This window comes from Equus przewalskii, chromosome 15 (assembly GCF_037783145.1).
Source record: "Equus przewalskii isolate Varuska chromosome 15, EquPr2, whole genome shotgun sequence".
Taxonomy (NCBI): Eukaryota; Metazoa; Chordata; class Mammalia; order Perissodactyla; family Equidae; genus Equus; species Equus przewalskii.
The window spans coordinates 50738681-50759116 of record NC_091845.1 but is presented as its reverse complement, the minus strand read 5'-3'; the positions used below and the strand labels follow the sequence as shown (position 1 = coordinate 50759116).

Here is a 20436-nt window from a genome sequence, read left to right as displayed (position 1 = left end):
GCTTCTCAGTTAGATAAGGGATGCAATTTCTTACTTCTAATAGCATTATCTACTGTTATTCTTTGCACTGGATATACTTTATCTCTTATTTCATGTATATTATTTGATTTAATCCCCAAAACCTATCTATAACCTAAGTAATTGAAGCCTCATTTTACAGAATAAGAAAATGGGGCACAAACTAGGGGTCAGTTTTAGACTACAGTGAAGCAGTGATGAGCGTGGCTGGGATCTACACTGGTGTGTCAAATGCCAAGAACAATTTTCTTAAATCACGTAACTCTGTTAAAGCAGAGACATCCAGAACATCTGGAGCAAAATTCTCAAAAACATTCCCTGGATCTGTTGGGAATTCCAACTGTTTTAAGTCTTTTTTTGGCTGATAAGAATCAATGATTGAGGGAGAAGATAGGTTTGAGGATTAACTCAGTGGTATCAGTAAATAATAGATACTTCTTATAACTTGACAGTTCTTGCTAGATTTTCTGTATTTATCACTGTTACAAGATGTGATATTTGGGAGGAGGTGATATCCATTGCTCCATTTCAATCTTTCTTTTTCTAAGAATGAAAAACCTACATTTATCAATAATGTCAGTGCAGGAGATGAACCTTTCCAGTATATCATTATAATATTACTGCTACAAGCAACCCAATTGTCCAAATCCACGGCTTCATGCCATAGCCACAAGAGCAAGGGGTGGGGGTTAAGGATATAGTAATCCAGAGAGAGTAGAAATAATAATCGTCACATGGGAGACATTCTAAGAAGGTACCTTCATCTGAGCAGACTAACGCACTTCAGAGAATTAGGGAAGAATTCACTTTACCCTCTCAGCCCTGGAAACTTGCTGGTCCTCAGCGCTAGCCAGGGTAAGAACAGGTGAGTGTACGTGACCTGCAGCCTTTCAGCACACCTATTCGTCTGCAAATTGGGTCTTAACGGCAGAGGATGCCTCTGGTTGGAATTTACTGCCTTTTTGTTGAAATAATGAATGGAATTTTTGAGCTAAGTCTGGCCATGTTGTGTTTTTTCACCTTTAGTTTAGTTCTCTTTCCTCAGGATTTTGCCAGAAATATGTTTCACTCTCCTGCACTTTTTAATTTTTCCTGTTAGAATTCTTTGTTAACTGTCAGATTAGGTGGTGACAACAAATGAGTCCTTTGGAAATAGGGGGCAGATGTATTAGGATCTGTGCTATCTTAGTTCTGCAAATGATATTTATAATATATTTACTCTCTATAATGTTGCTTTTTTGATATTTAGGATTGAGGCTAAAACTATAAACAGTGATTTTATAAAAAAATCTTTAAAATACTACAAATACATGAGTCCATTTTTGTATGAGAAGCTTTGCTCCTCTTTTTTTCTCTCTTTCTAATCACCTCTTTCTTTCTTTTGCTCATTTTTCTATGTGTTTAGCCAAAGCACTGCATTGTTCTTTTATTAGATAATTTTTTCACCTCCGTCTCCTTTTCTGCATCCTAGAGAAAGGATATATGCTCAGGCTGTACAATTTGGATATTAGAAACCAGCTACTTGCACTAGTGTTTTCCAAAGGGCCAAGATCAGTCACAGGCAAAGAGAGTCCCATGTGTATCTAAATATCTTTGCATATGTCAGAGTAACTGTTGAACTAGTCCCAGATAATTTTCATGTTAAAAGGTTGTCATCTCCTGAATATTTTTTCTTATGTCTTTCATATCCACCCACTGTCATTGCCTCAGATCCCCTATCCTAAGAGTGCAGAGCAAAGAAAGGAAACAGCAAAGCTACTGAAAGAGAGTGAGCGGTTACAGGCCCCAGAAACCATGAAACAAGAACAGTGACCCAAAGGCAAAGGTTTGGGGTGATACTTTAGGGGTCCAGCCCTCAGGAACACAATGCCCTGATTCCTGAGAAGTGTGGACCTGGGTGTTTGCCCGTAGTCATGAGTGTGTCTAGTGACTACAGTAGTTTTCTTATTTGGTCCAGAAAGAATGATTAACCGAGCTGGTAATTTGGTAAATCACAAGAACTATGAAACTTGTTCTGGTACTAGGTAAAGCTCCTGTCTAGGTGAAGCAGTTGAGCCTGGTTGACTCTGTTGAGTATCCCTGAAGTGATGGATAATTACTGCACTAGGAGGCAAGATTGTGGTTCCATCCACCTTCTCACTGGGCAGACCCAGAAAGGAGTGGACAGGAGTAAGTCAGGGTCACTGAACATCTGTTCTGCTTAGTTTCCTGCAGAGGCTACGGCTTAACATGGCAGTCATTAGTTTCTGACCTTTAGGTATTTCACTCCCTGCAGGCGATTAAGTGCATTTATACCCAAACAAAACAAAACAAACAAACAGAACATGCGCTCCTTTTCCTTTGGCTGGGAGTGTGAGTGGCACGGTGAATAAACTGAGCAGCAGCCTGGCGTGAATGCCTGCTTAATAACTCTCTGAAGAAAACCAAGCATCAATTTATTTAAGTGCCTCTTGGAAATCTATGAGTGGTCGGTTGGCATCCTGTTGTTTTTAAACACGGTAAATTTACTCTGCACTTTTTATAGGAGTAGTGTTGAAAGTCATCTGACTTGAAGCAAAAGATCAGAAACCTAACTAAGAACCACATGGCTCTCAGGAAAATCATGAAGTTTTATTCGCTGAATGGACAACCTAGTTTTTGAATCAATTTCAGACTCAAAGTAAGACCTGCTGGTTAACATAGGTCAAACTCCGTATCATTTCTCTCAAATATTATATTTTCTCATCTTCTTGTTCTCAAATACTTCAGAGAACATAAGACTCTGTAGAAGAAATAGGTAGATCACAGAAATAGATTGTGAGGAGAGAAAATATGTTTGTTGTGTTCCTTTCCCCACTAGAAATTATTTATGGGCTTTGAGTGTTGAATGTATAATTTACTACTTAATTTTGGAAATGAAAGATTCCTGAACCTTCTGTAACATTAGTATCCTTAATATAACTTTTTTAAAAAGAGCTTTTCCATAGTATGATGACACTTTTTAAGTTGCAAAAATCACACAACAAGCTGCAGAGCTGAAAAAAACACAATAATGCCTGCTTTGAAACAACAAGCCTTTTTAGGCTTGCTTATCAGCAATTTATGCATGAATTGTTTAAAACCTAGTTTCATTATTAAAACAATTGCTATGTTAAATTTAGTATACTAGTTCATGTTCGTTTTATGTAAAGTTATTGGGTATGTGCTAGAATGCATTGTGTTTTAGGGGGAGTGGAGATTTGAGTCATTGGATATATTAATGCTACTACCTTTTATTATTCGTGTAATATTGAAATGCAAGGATGGAGAACTTAAAGAAAGGAGAGTGTACTGATAAACTAGCACCCCCATTTAATACAGCTCAGAAAGAGCCAAACGCACAGAGAATATAATATTCCAGATCTTAATTGCTTGTGATTTCTTTCTCTTTTTCAAATTACATATTTTTTTCTTTTTTCCTTATCTCTCTTATCTTTTTCTACGCCGTTATTGTTTGGATTTCCCCATTAGACAGGAAGACAAAAGGTCTTGAGATTGGACGCTATCACTTAATTATTAACAGTATATCATCATTAGCAAATGCATGTTTCTATGCATATAGACCAAGAAGGACAGAGAAACAAAGAGGGTGATTTGTTTTTTTGATTTACTTATACTGGAAGGTCTTAGTGTGCTAAGCCAAGACCCAAAGCAAAGCACAGAGCATCATTGATCCTGGACTTTTTAAAGGTAGCAGTGCAGTAGAAAGATGAAGAATTAGTTGATAAAATAAAACAGTGAAATGTTCATTTCAGCTGATTCAAAAATAATACAAGCCTTGAAAGAAAAGTTAGAAAATGTTCAAAATATAAGAACGTTTTAATTGTCCATAATCCCATGATTAGATACGCAACACTTTTAAGTTGTTTCCCTTACTTTCTGAACAAATAGCTTTATTATTTTGTTGTTATAAAATGCTACGAGTTTATTATAATAATCACAAATATATAAAAGGTTAGAAGTAAAAGTTGCCCATTATCCCACCATCTGGAGACAACTACTGCTGTCATTATTCTTATTGTATATTATAGTTTCAACATAAATATAATCATGACATATCTGTTCTTCTATAAATTGCTTTTCTATGTTAGTCAATAAAATTGGATATAATTTCATAAAGCTGTGTATTACATATGGGGATATTTTAAGTTACTTAACCAGTACACCATGTGTTTCCACTGTTTTGATTTCTTGAACAATGGGACTGTGTATTTATTTATTACCATTTTCTTTAGATTCATTCTTATAAGATGAGATCACTTTTTCAAGGAAGATTGACATTTTTAAGGGTCTTAATGCACAGAGCTGGTTTGCCAGAGTGGTGGTGCCAATTTAAGAGAAGATATCTTACAGACACTTGTTGTCTTTGAGTATTCTGCTTAATTTTGTTGTTTTTCATGAACAGCCTCATGTTAAAGGAGGGTCAAGGTATTTCCTATGTTAGTTTGCATGTCTCTGTTTATATATACACTACACAATAGAAACAGAGAAGAATAAAATGAATTTTTCAAAGGTGTAGAGAATTGAGAACGCGAGTTTGAAAGATGCTAATAAAGGAAGCCAGATACTTAACACTACATATATTGGATTTGTAAGGCATGTCTCATTTAAAAGAGAATAAAATGGTATAAAATGACAGAGTGATAGTGGAAATCGGGAAATACTTAAAGAAGAACATAAGACTTTCTCTTTTTAATAAAAGACAGTTGTAAATATTTTAATTGAAAATTTCAAAGTATTAAGGAAACAGTGAAACTTAGACTTGTCTAACATGTTTGAATATTGAATATTTTTGATAGATGTCTGACATCATCAAAATGTTTTATCCTGTTGTGCACAGCAACCTTTCTTTGTTAAGATAGTTATGCATGTGTATGACCATCTTTCAGTTCTTCAGTATGAAATTCAAAGACTTCCCTTTGTGCCCCTGCATATTTAGTGGAATTGAATTTTTCATTTGTGTGGATGTGGGGGAAGGAGACAGGGAGGGATTAAGCTTAACTATGTGGAAGAAAAGTAATAAATTTGGTCTCAAGAAACTGGCAGTGAGGGGCTGGCCCTCTGGCCAAGTGGTTCAGTTCACGCAGTCCACTTCGGCGGCCCAGGGCTTCACTGGTCCGGATCCTGGGCACGGACCTAGCATTACTTCATCAAGCCATGCTGAGGCAGCATCCCACATAGCACAACTAGAAGGACCTACAACTAAAATATGCAACTATCTACTGGGGGACTTTGGGGAGAAAAACAAAAAAACCCCACAAGATTGGTAACAGATCTTAGCTCAGGTACCAATCTTTTAAAAAAAGATTTTAAAAAAAAGAAACTGGCAGAGTAAGCCATTGAAAATACTTCCAGATCAAAAAGATTTAAAAAAATAATAATAATGAGTGCTCATCTATTTTAAGCTTCAAGAGAAAAAAAATCTAACTAAAATCAGACTCGATTGACTAGAAGACAGAGTTTGTCTTACGCTGTATTTCACTGAGCCCACTGCCTGTCATTTCATAACCTATGTCTAAGAGGAACAATGAGGAGTTAATTCTAACTTTTGAAAGGTTTTGTTGGGCATGCCAGGACACTGAGCAGAAATGCCACTGCTGTTTACCACACATGAACAATGAGTTTCACAGTAGGTACCTGCTATAAATTGAGGGAAAATATTTTTTTTTACCTTAAGAGGAGTAACTATTTTTTCATCCAGAAGAAAGCACTAACTTCATTTTCTCTGCTTTTTGATGATGATATAGAGAAAACCAGAAATAATACCTCATGGACTAAAATCTGCCAGGAAAAAAAATTTAGGCATGTATGATGCATGCATGAAATATACAGTAAACTTTAGTTAGCATTGATTTAATAAATACCACGACGTTTTGCAGTTTTGAGAAGGTTTTCTTAGAGTTACATCTTCATATTGATACATTAAAAGTAATTCACTCTCATTTTAAATAAAGATCCATAATATATTACTTTAGTTCTATTCATTTTATGGCTAAGAAATAATGTTGCTATGATGTTAAATTAGTGGTAAAAAGGATTTTTAAAAGCTATAATATAATGGTGCATTCCTGGTAATTTTTAGTTTGATCACATGCACTACTTCAGTTGTAGACTTTAGTTTGCCTGAGTTTAAACTGCGAATTTCCCTTTAGCTCTGGAGTCATAGATAATTCTCTTAAAATTAACCTGGAAAAATCTTATTTGGTTTATTTTATTCCTTTTCTGCAAACTTCAAATGGTTACTTTATAACCACTCAAAATATTTTTGGAAAATCATGAAGGGATTAATAATTTGGACTGTTATGTTCTAACGTATGAAAAAAATTTAAACAAAGTATTTGAAAAGCAGTTTTGGAGAATGCACTATGCATAATTTAATATTCTTGCTCTAAATAATATTTACATTATTGATTAGAACAAACTCCTTTGACCACTCTTTGCTTATGTGATGGGTGTATTTTTCTTAAATACATCCTGCTTTAAAAAACAAATAAACAAGTGTTTTGAAGAAATGCAAATGAAATTTCAAAAATAATGTTTGAATACGTCTCTTGTAGTTATAATGACACTTTAAACTGAGAATTCCCAAAACTAAAAAAGCTACAATTCTCATTTCCACCTCTCTTCTTAAAGATATCTGCAAATTTTAAGAACTTTTCTTTAACAACATGATTATTTTTGGTCAACTTGAACTGAAACATAACTTTGATTTTTATAGAAGTTCTTCCTAATGTTCTAAATTTAAATTTATGCTCCTACTAACCAAACTCTCTCTCTTCTTCTGTTTTATAATTTAAAAATGTGTGACTGCATATTTTATTCAGTGACCCTTTGATCTGTTCCTGAATTACAATGATTTATATACAGCTGTACTAAACTTTCATTCACTAATACATTGATTCATTCAACCAAATGCCTCCCATAAGCGAGACACAGTTCTAAGCACTAAAGGATTAAGTATTTAAAAAACACAATCCCTACCGACACGGAACTTAGATTCTTGCTCTGGTTAGTAGCCTCAAATCTCACTCTAAATGGTTTTCTTCTTAAAGAAGTAATTAGTCTAAAGCAAATTCACCTTATGCTCATGAATCAAAAAGCTCACATTATCAGACCATTTTATTTCTAAATGAACAGTTAGAGACTATTAGCAACCAATACGAGAAATACAGCTGTAAATTTAGCAGCAAGCAAATCATTTCATTTCCTGTAGTTTATCAGACTACAGAGCTTAAGGATATTAGGAGAGTTAATTAGCATTGATACAATCAGCATGTGTATTTAAGTTAATATCCTCATTTCACTTGCTACATAAAAAGTGATATAACATCTAAGTACTGGTGAAAAATGTTGAGACGCTTAAAAATTCCTGGAGAATTCTTATCATTTACAGTGACCCGCAACTATTCAGGCTAATATAATAAGACTTTACAGGATAATAAATAATTGCAGTGTACTGTGGCTATGATACACTGAAATGTTTCATTTCTCTGCTGTAAATGGCCTCTTCTCTGTAAAGTGCAAGTTTACTTGGTTCTCTTAGTATTCTGATTTTAAAGTGTCATATTTTCACTTCCAGATTGTTTATTATATTTTATTACATTTTAGTTTTGGTGGAAAACATTTATGTTGATCTTAAAGATGGTGATGCCAGTTTTTTGTTCTTCTTTATGAGGTTTGTGTATTATGTAAGCAGAGAGAGACTGAATCACACTTCTGCAAAGATGTGAATAGGCTGTTTGATGCCTGTGACTTAGTGGGCAAATCTATAAACTTGGAGTCAAAAGATCACTAAGGGGTGGTTTCTTTATTTGTAAAAGAGGTGAAAGATATTTGCTCCTCCCACATCAAGGTTTTGTTGCAGGGATTGAATGAGATAAGGATATCACTTTGCAAAACTTATATGCAGTTCTAGAAGCTATAACTGGTATTATTCCAGTTTTCTGTTACTGTCTCACCAATATTACTATAATTTATGTATATGTATTTAATGAAAGGGTGCATCTCATCAAGATTTGAATTATACACTTAAACCACTCCTTTGTTTTTAAAGTGGTATTTGCTTATTCTGGAGCTATATGGAAACGATGAGATTCCCAATTACTGGTCACCCTTATTAAACAACAGACACTGTGAAGTGGCTTCCCAGTGGCTGAATGCATAATGAAGCCAGGAGGGATAGAAAACCCACTGGGTTTCAGAAGTAATACATCAGACATGACAGAGAGACGTTAATAAGAGTCATAAATTACAACTGCTTCTAAACCCAGGACAAATATTTTAGCTCTTCCTCTGGGGATGAACCCAAGCCCATCATTCATTGAGTTCTGTGGCATGTAGTGACAATTGTGGGAAATTAACAAGGAAGTGGAGCCCTTTCCTCTAATAATACAAAATGATTAAGAAGACTAAATAATCAATGGACCAATCAATAGTGTGTAACTGCTTGGAGCATTTTTCCCATGCTAATCAGTCACTAAGTTGTTTAACTAAATATCTCCAGTTTCCCCAATTACTGAACTGATTTACAAGACATGGTCAAAGATGTCAGAGTCTACTGGAGCCAGATTCCAGAGCATTTGTCATTGGAGAAAGATGGAAGTAATTTATAGATGATCCTCTCTCACTACAGATTCAGGAGGCTCTTGAAAGGGAGGTGTTCTCCTAGTTTCCAGACACTGGGGAATTAATGTGGCACTCCCAAGTTCTAAACATGGATATATGCTTGCTAACAAGGGTGGGAACTTGATTGAATTCAGGAGTGATGGAGGTCAAAATAACTAAAGAAAACATCTATACACTATATATGGTCAGGCCATTAAAATGTTTTTTTTAACTTCAGCCATGGTGAGAAGCATGCAGCAACCAAGACTCTGAATTCAAAGCAACAAAAGGTATTCTAACAAGACCTGTGAAGTGAAATATTACCTACCTGTATATTGCCAGCAATTCTAGCATCAAAACCACGTGTAAACTTTTTTTTTTTTTTTTAAGTTGAATGCCACTGTGGGGGAAAAACAACACTAAGAAATAATTTTAAACAGGGGGAAAAAAACTTTTTTTATTGATATGTTTTACTTTGCTGGCAGACCAGAGCAAAGGTTTTGTGAACATTTAAAAGATGAAAAAGGTGAAGAATCCCAGAAGCGGTTTATCTTGAAGCGAGATAACTCTAGTATTGATAAAGAAGACAATCAGGTTGGTTCTCAAGTTTGAGAGTGGCTGACGTTGTTGTTTTTGAAGGTGGGCTGACTGACGTTCTTGTCTTTCTTCTGTTGTCCCTTCTCCCTCTCCCAACTCTCCCTGCCTCTGATACTACTGTCCTCTCTCCAGCCCCCTTGTCCCCCTCGCCTCCCCCTTTGGCATTCAATGGGTAGCACAAAGAAACCATGTCCTGGTTGCTTCAGCAATGGCTCTGTGTTGGGCTGCATGGGTGGTGCTTGGCGCAGTTCCTGCTGCATGTCGTGGGGGGTCGGGATGCCACAGGCTCCAAGCTGTTGGGAAAAGCTTTGTCAGTCGCATTTCCAGATGTCTGTGTAACTATGGCAGTCGTTCCACTCCCTACAGCTTTGTCCTTCAGTTGTGCACAAATTGAGCTGGATTTTCAATACGGACCGATGATCAACTCGTGTAGCTGTAAAGAACAAACCTTGTTATGGTGAGGACAGGTGGATTTTGCAACTATCCTAAAATAAGTCTTCAAAGAAAAGAATCGAGTTCATGTTTTAGCCTCCCACCCCTTCTCCTTCTCGTGTTTTATTGTCCATGTAAATTGTCTGCTTGTTTTGCATGAACTGTAGCACAACTTTATCCTTATGTGTATTTTGCTTGTGACAAAACAAAATGTTTTCTAGAGTAGCCTTATTCATGGTACTTCGATGAGGGCGGAGAGACTTGACTAAATCTCTTCTCCAGATGAGGGGCTGTGGAATCCAGGATGATTAGGAAGAAAATTGACTAAATGACAAAAGAAAACAAATTTTAAATGACAAGAATGGTAGAAAGTTATATAAATGCCATTACAATTATACTTTGTGTCTCTGACAATCAAAATAAATTTTTTGAAAAATGACACTGCTTTAGAATTCTTAAAGGTAAGACAATATGCATCTCATTCAAGTTGTTATTTTAATTACTCTCAGTGAGTCACTGTAAGCCACTGTGTGCATCTCTGACGCACTTTTTTTTTTAAACCTGTTCATCGTTTGTATCTCATTTCCTCCCACCACCACCAAGCTACACTGTGGCTCCCGTTGACTCTGAAACATGTGCCTGTGTCGTGTACTTAGTGGGTGTTTGTTGAATGGATGGATGAATGTGGTTAGCACAGAGCATTTTGTGAGGAATGGCAAGAATAAGATGGGAGGGTCTTTGAGATGTAGGAAGTGATTCAGAAGGCTGAAGAAGAGCAGTCCTCATGCTGGGTTCTTTGAATTGTTCCTTTAGACATCTTGATATTGACCCTAATCAACAAGCAGGCTTTTCAAATTTAGTTTCTACTCTCTGTGCTAGATGCAGATCACAGGATCAGTCACTGAGCGAATGAAAACACAACTTAGAATGTAGAGAAATAGTGCCCAGATCTTCCTTTCTGCCCATTTCGTTATTCTCTTGCTCTGTTTTTCCACTACTCAGGTTTTCAAAGCTATTGGTTCTCTTAGCCACCTTGAACTAGCCACTTCTTTTTTCACCAGCATTCTGCCTCCTTTTAAGGAGTCAAAATCGCACAGGTTAACAAAGGAGACAGAACCCATCAGTGGTGACCCACACATAGCTGAACTGGCTGAACACCTGAGGCCATCCGAGTGCTTGCATTCTGGAAACACCTGTACTATTTGCATCCAGTGAGAAAACAACCAGGAGCAACAAAGATCTGCCATTGGGTGTCACACACACACACCACACATGTCCCCCACCACAGCCTACTTAGGGACCAGAGGGAGTAAGACTTTTCCTGCTCCATTTGTTTAAGTGAACATTTATTATTCTCAGCTGACAGTTGCTTAACTGCAGATTTCTAACAGCTCAATTTGGATAACCCTCCTGATTTCTTTTTTCTGTTCAGCAAAACAGAATGCATCCATTTAGAGATGACAGACGAAGTAAATCAATTGAAGAGAGAGAAGAGGAATATCAGAGAGTGAGGGAGAGAATATTTGCACATGATGTGAGTAGTTATTTTAATTGCCTCTTTAGTGCGGTCTTTCCATCAGCAGTAAGGCAGCCTCGTTTCCCAGACAGCGAGTTGGCAGGGACTAAGGAAGCTGGAGCCAGGGAACAAATTGAACTGCAGCAAACTAGAGGTGTTTCTGGAAGAGGACCTGGTTCAGGGAAGTGATGGAAAAATAGCCAAGTGTTTGCGTATGTTCCTAGGGTATGACCTGTGGGCGAACAGAGGTATAATCTGGGTCAGCAAAATAGAACTTAAGGACAGAGAGATGTTGCCAGATTTGAAGAAATATCTTCATATCCATATTATCCAGCAGATAGCACATTGTAAGTCTTTTTAATATCAACATTGTGAAGAGGAGACAATTAGAAAAAAGAAAGAAAAATCTGTTGATCACACACACGCAGAATTTTCTTCATTCTTAGGAATTATGGATATTTTATTATATCACAGGTGAATAGTAATATTCATTTTCCCCCTCAATTTCAGATCAAATTAGTTCTATGAACAACTTTTAAGGAAATAATCATAAAACAATTTCTTTTGTTCAAATCCCAACAAAGAAAATGTGGTTGGGATTTTTTTATCCTTTTACCCACTGTGGCCAAAATAAAATGCAATTAAATTAAATAAAAATTATAAGGTGAAAAAAAAAGTTGAATTTAAATGCAAAAAACTGAAAAGGGCAAGCTATCATCATGGCTTTTCCATTCCACAAAATCATTGGGCAGCCTTCTAAAATGTTGTGGGTTCTTCCCTCTCTAATTCCTTTGTATAGACTCTCTGTGGCCAACACTTCCAGCTTTACTAAGTCAGGGAGGGCTTCTGACCTCCTGTTGTGATTTGCTCCTGGAGGGGATTACGAGGCCAGTCTAGAGACCCAGGCTTCAGCGCTTAGCACCAGAAGGAGTGCTGTCCTTAGAGATTTCCAGCCTAAGCCAGTTTCCCTGATCCTCCAGCTGGTACCGGCTCCTTTAATCTGAAGCTGTAGAGGAAGCAACACTCTGAATTTCTTTCACATTTACATGGATTTCTATTATCTCTTCTAGATCTTCTCTGCCTTTCTTGGATACACTAAAATAGAATTTTGATGATTGAATAATCTGACCCAGAGCTCTGGAATTAGGAGAGTGTGAGAGAGGAAGATGGAGGTAGCCGTAGTTGGATGATGTCCAGGTACAATTCTAGAAGATTCTGCATATGTGTGGGCTACTTAGATTTTTATTGTGGTCAGAATTATTGATAGTGCATAGCACAGCTTGACACAGTCTTTAACTGTGTTTGCTGGATACAGGAATGAAGTGATGAGAAGATCTATGCTAGTCGCGATAGTGTAAGGATGCCTATGGTGGCCTGGAGGTAGTATACTCTTATCTGATGACCTTCACGGAGAGGAATTTTTCTGAAGGCTAATTTTTCTAAATTCTTTACTCTCTCTCTTACACACATGCACACATTTTCCCTCTTACTGTGTTCCTGGCAAGTCGTATAATACTAAACATCCAGATAATGCACAAATAACATTATCCTTTTTTCCCCAAAGTTGTGTCACATTGCCAGACACTCAAGAGCTAGGTGACAGAAAGTAACGTCACTGCTGCCTGCGTGTGATGAGGATGACACTTGTGTGGCTGTACTTCATTTGTGGATTCTCATGTCTCTAGAGAGATCAAGGGAGAAGGGGTCAGCTTGACTTCCTTTACACATTGCACTTCCCTACATCCCTATAAAGGAGATTGATATTGAGGGACCTGTGTCCCAGGTGAAAGACTGAAGACAAGTGTTGCCGTTTAAAGCCCCTATGGCTACATGCTGTGTTAACATTTTTTAAAAAGTAAAAGCAGACAGATGTGAGAAAGCTTAAATGCTAAGGTATTGTCATAGCCTTTCTAGCCATGAAATCAGTTGGCAGCCTTCTTTACAATGCTGTGGCTTCTTCTCTATGCAGGAGTAGAGGTGTGAGCTCCTTGGATAGGCTGTCTGGCGGTCAACACCTCTGGCTTTACTAATTCAAGTGGGGCACCGGCCTGTTGCTGACACTATGTTGTCTCTGATCTCCTAGGGCAGAAGTTGTTTAATCGGCATCCTGTACCCAATGTATACACATAGAACAGCTTCCAAGATTAAATAAAATTCCTGGTGTCATCTGCAAAATATTATGTTTATGAGCATATGTGCATTTTTCCAAGGAAAAGATCTCTAGTGTTTATCATATTGGTGTAAGTTTCCATGACCCTTAAAAGGCTAAGAGCCAGTTTCCTAGAGGGAGAAAAAAAGTGCTCAGTGTCCCCCTAGTATGATAGCTCTGTAGAGACAATGCAGTTATACCACTGGTGTTCCCTGTTTTAACTATTTATTGCTGCATTACAAATTATTCCAAAGTTTGGCACCTTAGAACAGCAACAAAAAAATACTTCTTATCTCATAGTTTCCATGAGTCAGGACTCTGGGAGAGGCTGAGCTGAGTGATGCTGGCTCAAAGTCTTCCATGAGTTACAGTCAAGCTGTCAGCTGGGGCTGCAGTCACCTCGAAGGTCTGATGAAGCGGTTATCTGCTTCCAAACTCACTCACATGTTGGCAGGTCTTGGTTCCTTGCTGGCTATAGGCTGGAGATCTCAGTTCCCAAAACATGAACCTTTCCAGAGGCTGTGGAGTGTCTTCAAGACATGGAAATTAGCTTCCACCAGAGCCAGTGATCCAAGAGAGAAAGGGATGGAAGCAAGAGTCTTTTATAACCTAATCTTGAAAGTGACATACCTTCCCTCCTGCTGTGTTCTGTTGGACAGAGAGACCAGCCCAGGCACATTGTGGGAGGACTACACAAGGTTGTGAATGCTGAGAGGTGGGGATCATTGGGGGCCACCCTGTATTAACAGGATATTACTATATTGTCTATCAACACAAACTCAAGCACATAACAGCAATATGAACTTTCTTAAGTACTTACAGTAACAAATCTTCCTTACCACTTATATAAAGACAGGACAATTTCAGGAAATTTCATCTATGCAATTTTAGATTCCCAAATTGTTGAAGTACACAAGATACTAATTAAAGTGTATTAAGTCAATTATGAAACAAATGCAAAGAATCCAGCATAAGGAAACCAAGTTACAGATGCCTAATGTTTTTCTTAGCAGGTCTTTAATTTACTGTCTTCATAATTTAAAAACTGAGGTAATAAAATCAGCTTTCCTCACCAATTATTATATAGCGGAGTCATTCAAACAGGTTCAAATTTTGATATACTTAAGTAGAGTTTTTTTTTCTACTTGAAGTTACAACGGAGAGTTATAGAGAAATACTTCCTCGTATTTACACTTTAGCAAAATACAAATTTATTTTAAAATTAGAAGGGCTCTTGAATATAATACAAATATATCTTTGTGTCTAAGGGGTGTGTGTGTGTTTGGGTGTGCTTTTGTATGTAAGTGCACAATCAAAATTTGCAGATTATTTGGGATTGTCTAGAAAATTTTTCCAATATAATTGAGAATTTTGGTATCTTGAGGTAAGACAAGTTTATTTATTATTTGAGAACTAAACTGTTGTTAAGTCAGGGCACACAACAATTTAGTTCTCAAATAATAAACAATCACATTTTTGTAGTTAGAAATATTGAAATATAACTTTTGTTTCCTTTGGCAAGAATTTCAGCTTATTTTGTGATTAATCCTATGAGATGTTGCTAGCTTTAGGAAGGTTAAGTTGATAAAGCAATATATTTAAGAAAGACATATTTTGCCTGGCAGGTAATTTCTGAAGGATATTTCTGCATAAACAGGGACTCGAGGAGGAGCTTGTCAGGGGTCTCCTTTGCATGAACTAGGATTCCTCTTCACTGAGAACTGAGGATAAGGGCGTGTGCAGTGTCACCTGGACTGGGGGTGTAATGGCGAAGAGAATTCTGTAACCCGTTAGGCAAAACCATTTATCTCCTTTAAAAAAGAGAAACATGAGCCCTTTATATCTGAGAATGCATATAAATGACAGCTTTGAATGCTGCACTTAAATACCGTGACAATTTTATCTTTCTCTGCTATTAAAATTTGCAAGTTATTAATACTACTTTTTTAAAAAGTTTTTTTTCATCAGCTGCTGAATCACAGCCTATAACCTTCTCAGTCTTATTTATGAAATGTGGTAGAGAGATGTTGAGATGATTTTTTAGAACCTTTCTATAAAAATCAGAAAAATACTGTTGACAGTTGTTTTGGGGAAAGTGATCTTTGACTTGCAGGTACCTTATTTTTTAATTCAGAGAGTTTGGGCTGCTTAACTTTCCCCAAAATGCTATTAGATTAATAAGTCCGAAGAGGTCAGTAGGTCTTTGATCAACTCCTTCAAAGTAATAGGAGAGTCTCAGTCATTTCGCTACCCAGCCAGAACATTATTAATGTAATTGACCTCTTTGCAACTGCAAGAGCTGACAAGTAACAAAGTATTGAATTCATAATGTATCTGAGACAATCTCACTTTCTTTCACATACTGTGACTTGACTCAAGCTGGTAGAAAAACCAAACCAATGGAAATAAAGACAGTAGGATATTTTGTTTACTCTAAACAGATCTTCATCGGAGTAATGTCAATGGCACATCATTTATATGTTTCGTTTTATAAAATTAAATGTCAAAAAGAAAAAAGATATTTTCTGAAAAGCTTTTTCTTAATTGGCTGTTTTTTGCTTTTTGTTAAATAAAGTTTTTGCACACCTGATCTTCAGAATGAGTGTTAAGTGCTCAGAGGTTAAAAGAAATGGTTCTAGAGATGCCCTCACTGAAATGCTCAGACCACTGAGGAAAGGATTATGCCCAAATTTAGCCCTTTGAGTTAGTGGAAGGAAATGATTTCTCCCGTAAAATGGAAAGAGAAACCAATATCCTCTTTGCCTGTCTGAGGAGTGGTTACATTAGCAGCATCGCTTAATTCAAGGATTCAATATTGAAAGGTCATTATTATTTCTAATACATAGTTGCCATATTACAGAGCCTTGCACCGCATTTTGTTTAGACTTCTCTTTTTCTGTTTGTTAAAATTTAATTTGATCTGCCTTTCTCCAGCACGAAATGAGAATGGAATTTTATCTTCCCTACGTGTATTAGACACAAGATAGTGGAGAGATGAGTGTGAGGAAAAAGGAAGCAGAGAAGAAAGTCATTGGTTTTCTGTGTGAAAACCCAAGAAATGTTAGATGAAGCTTGGCATCTTTTTTTTCTAATTAGCTTCATTTTGTTCTCACTTGTCTTCTGCCCACCCTCCGTCCTTCAGATTGATTGATGGTGTCACTTCGATGTTGAGAGTCTTGCAGTCAGTCTGTTTATTTCATGAGAGTTTATCATTGCCAGGTAATAATGACAGGATTCTGCCTTTCTGGCTCTTGCAGCCTCAGGTGGATCATGCCAGGATTGCATGTTCTGCCTTGATCTGAATGCCTTCTTTTGCCTCTGTTTGGTGGCTGCATCTCTGCAGCCCCAGAGAAAGCCACTAGCTCAGGATCCGACGGTCACTCATTTCTCCGGCAGTTTCATTCATGTCTCTCTTCCTCTGACCTTGATGATGAACAGGCTAAATCTGTCTGAAACCTGGAGATGCCCTGATGGAAAAGTACTGTGTGCTGCATGGGAATAGTTACGCTTCTAACTCTAACCTATTTTTTCCTTTTTTATTTCCATTTTTTTCTAAAAACAGCACATAGTTTTCTTAATTCTTTTCCTCTTGGAGGGGAAAAGTAGTTTTAAAATCAGGCAAGGATTTGGGATCCCTCAGCATATCCAGAACGTCTGATACAATGCCTTTTTTTTTATTTTACAGTCAGTTTGCTCCCAGGAAAACCTTTATGTGGAAAACAGGTAAAATGAAAGTTTCTTTTTCGTATCTTTAGGGGAACAAAGTCTGTCATGTGTGTCCTGTATATTCATAGATATATATCCCATATATAAGTGTGTGCTTGAATATATGTATAAATAAATACATATATCTGTGTGTACACACTTATATGCCCAGACGTATGTGTTATTTAGCATGTGTAAAAACTATTTAATTTGGTGAAAAACTTCACCCATGAGTTTAAACATTTTCCTTATTTAGAGTCTCAACTTCTCTTCCTTCCAAAGGTGTAATTCCTGTTAATTCCAGGCATTAAAAAGTGTAAATGTTAAGACAACATAGGAATTTGCAGTTTCATTGGCTTATTGACTAGGCTGCAAAAAGTACTTATATATTTGCTATCATCAACCCCTTTCTGTGCCCCATAATTATGTATAGCTATACAAATAATAATTTGAATATTATTTTAAGTTTCTCATTCTATACCATCTATTAGTCTTCATAAAAGGCATGGGAAATCTTACCTAAAATGGTCCAAATTTCCTAACATGGGAATTAGTAGGGGGAAGTGATGGTGATGAAATAAATGGGTTATAAAATTTATATAAATCCTTGAGCATAAGAGCAGAAATTTTTCAAATTTCGTATACACTTTTTAAAAATAGTTCTAAACTGACATAGATCTTAAAATGCTCTGTTGATTTAATTGCAGATTTTCAAGGGGGGAGTAAGGAATTCCTGCAGATTTTCAAGGGAGGAGTAAGGTATTCCACCTTAGCTGTGCCAGTCACATTTAAGATGCATCAAAATGGGCAACTTGGAATGGAAATATGGTATCTCTTAAAAAAGTGGTAGTTAATTTTATTTCAGGTGTCAGCTTAATGCGTGCCCCTATAAAATTGATTAAAATGGAGGCTGTTTGATTAAATTCCAGTACTTGGAGAAAATTTAAACTAGGTATTAGAGATGACTGGTTAAAAAAAAAATGCCATCATTCATATTAGCGTTAGAAATCTTCAAGTAACTAAACCCTCAATTGAATAGCCTCTTTTAGAAGAAGGGATGAAAGTAGAAAACAAGTCCATATAAGACATTCAAAAACAACCTCAAAAATCCATACAGATTTAGACAAGTATTCCCTATTTACAGTAAAATTTAGAATTTATGAGCATCAACATCTCAGGGCTGATTCCGAAGCATTCCAAATTTCGATATCCTTACCAAAATGATTAAGTGAGCATTTATAATTCATTTAGTGGGAAACCCTTTTCTCTAATCATCTTGCCAGTGATTTTTCCCTATTTTACTCCCTAATTTTATTCATTTACTCAGGTTTTGTAAAGAAGACTACTAATGCATTTAAGCATTCCTTATATTCACACTAGATTATATTCATCAATACAGTAATTGGTCACATTCGTGCATTGAATATAAGAACAAGTCTTGATGTTCCCAAAAAGTAAAAACATAATTTGAGTGGATTCCCTACAAAAATACATATGTTTCTTGGATACTGCATTTGGAATGCCAATATTTCACTATCCCCAAGAAATAGGGAATAACTTTAACATTACTCAAAGAAAAAAGATCACAACTAATATTTAATTAAATATCCATTATATCTGTTTCAGTTTCTTTTATTCTCCTTTTCTCTTCCATGCCCTTTATTTCCTCTTCCCTTCCTACTCCCTTATCTAGCATCAGTGCCTGAATTCTAGGGTAGGGAAAAATCATGCTGCCATTAATTTGTCATGGCAAACTTCAACATCATGCAAATAAAACATGGTATATGGGGTTGATTTGCAAGACAGATATGCTATAGTAGAGTACACATCCATTTAACATACAGCATTCAGTTCCTTTAGGTTTTATATCATAAAAATCATGTTTTTCATTTCCAGTAGGCTCTTGGAAGACAGTAACATATGCAATGAGACGTATAAGAAAAGACAGCTCTTTCGGTTGGTATGGTTTACTTTTTTAAAACTGTGTTTTCAGATTATGTGGCAGAATCAATGTTAAATATAAGTGTATTAGTGTAAAATATCTCTGTTCATGAAATAAAATATGTTCGGTTATCTCTTTGTAAAACTTGTTACAGAGCTAGTGTTGAAGCCATATTGGATAACGTGAGAGACGGGACTGGGAAACCATTGCTTTGCATACAATCCTTTAGTGTTCTTCCTCTGATTTTCTGTTTTTTCCTCAAAGGCTAACTTTGACAGCATGCTGATTTAACATTCTCAAATCAACTTTGGTGAATTACACTGAGTTAAAGTTTCTCTGACAGGTTACAATTGTATATACATTCCCAACACTGGAAAACAGATCAATGATAACTCTGAGTAGTTGATTTTTAGCTACTACTATCCATCATAATATTTCAAACATTGTTTTTTTCAAGTACAGATTTTATTTCTAAAGGAAATATGGGATTGCTTCTAATTGTAATAAACTGCTTAAATCAAGATCTGTGTGGGAGAAGAGTAATGGATGATATATATACACACACACACACACAAAGATATATACGTATATAAATATATATTTATTTCTTATATATGGGTGTATATATATATATGTATATGATTTATGTATAAAGTTGTAAGCTAGGCTAGAAGCTTCATGAAAGCAGAGGGGCCACACCCGTTTTCTCAGGACTCTTAAATCTCTAGCATCTAGTGTCTCTAGCATCCATTATAGGGCAGAGGATACACAGGTACTTACTCAATACCTAAAACACATATTAATATGTTAGTGCTTTTATCAATGTTAAGATTCATTTCTTTGTAGGAAAGGCAAAACAAACAAAAACTCTTGCCCACTTAGAAGAAAGAAAGTACCAAGAAAAGTAAATGGACTGCGTACTTAGAAAGTATCTTTTTGCAATAAATCTGAACTTAGGACGGCACCATTAGAAAAATTAGAGTAATTTGTTCCCTTTACCCTTTTGTAGAAACAAAAATCAATATCTTTTTTTTTTACCTTCCTTCACTTTTCTAGGTTGAACTACATGATCTAATGCCTTCCTCTTGTATCATTACACAATTTTCACACTTGAAGATTAAGAAACTAACCTTGCATTTTTCCCTGTAAAGCCTAGAGAAGGACTAGAATTTACCAGAACTCCTGCACTCACACACCATGACCTGGTTTGTTTAGGCATTTTAGATAAAATACACATTCCTGTCCCCATAGGCTAATTAGTTTTACAGAGTCCCAAATCTGGTCTCTAACCTGAGCTACCATCTACTCAGGTTAGCTATTCCAAATACAGATGCCATCACCCACCAAAATCACCAAGCACAGAGATTTAGGAAAATGATTTAGCACAAAGCCGTCCACACAATGGTAAAAGCAATTCAAAGTGTCCATCCTACCTAACTTGGGCAAAAAAATGTC

General features: G+C 36.4%; 1 protein-coding gene across 47 annotated transcripts in view; it reads left to right on the top strand.

Annotated features, from left to right (window-relative positions):
- ARPP21 (cAMP regulated phosphoprotein 21) overlaps window positions 1-20436 on the top strand; it is a 152979-nt gene that overhangs the window by 58529 nt on the left and 74014 nt on the right. For 23 of the 47 annotated variants that reach the window (XR_011527520.1, XM_070577359.1, XM_070577349.1 and 20 more), the window contains exons 10-13: window positions 9126-9234; window positions 11102-11203; window positions 17020-17057; window positions 18936-18995. Coding sequence is in view for 46 of the 47 variants with exons in the window: in XM_070577359.1 (XP_070433460.1) it covers window positions 9126-9234; window positions 11102-11203; window positions 17020-17057; window positions 18936-18995 (309 nt within the window). In the remaining variant the exon portion in view is untranslated. The remainder of the gene's footprint in view (window positions 1-9125; window positions 9235-11101; window positions 11204-17019; window positions 17058-18935; window positions 18996-20436) is intronic. The other 24 variants (XM_070577376.1, XM_070577373.1, XM_070577370.1 and 21 more) reach the window with 4 other exon arrangements.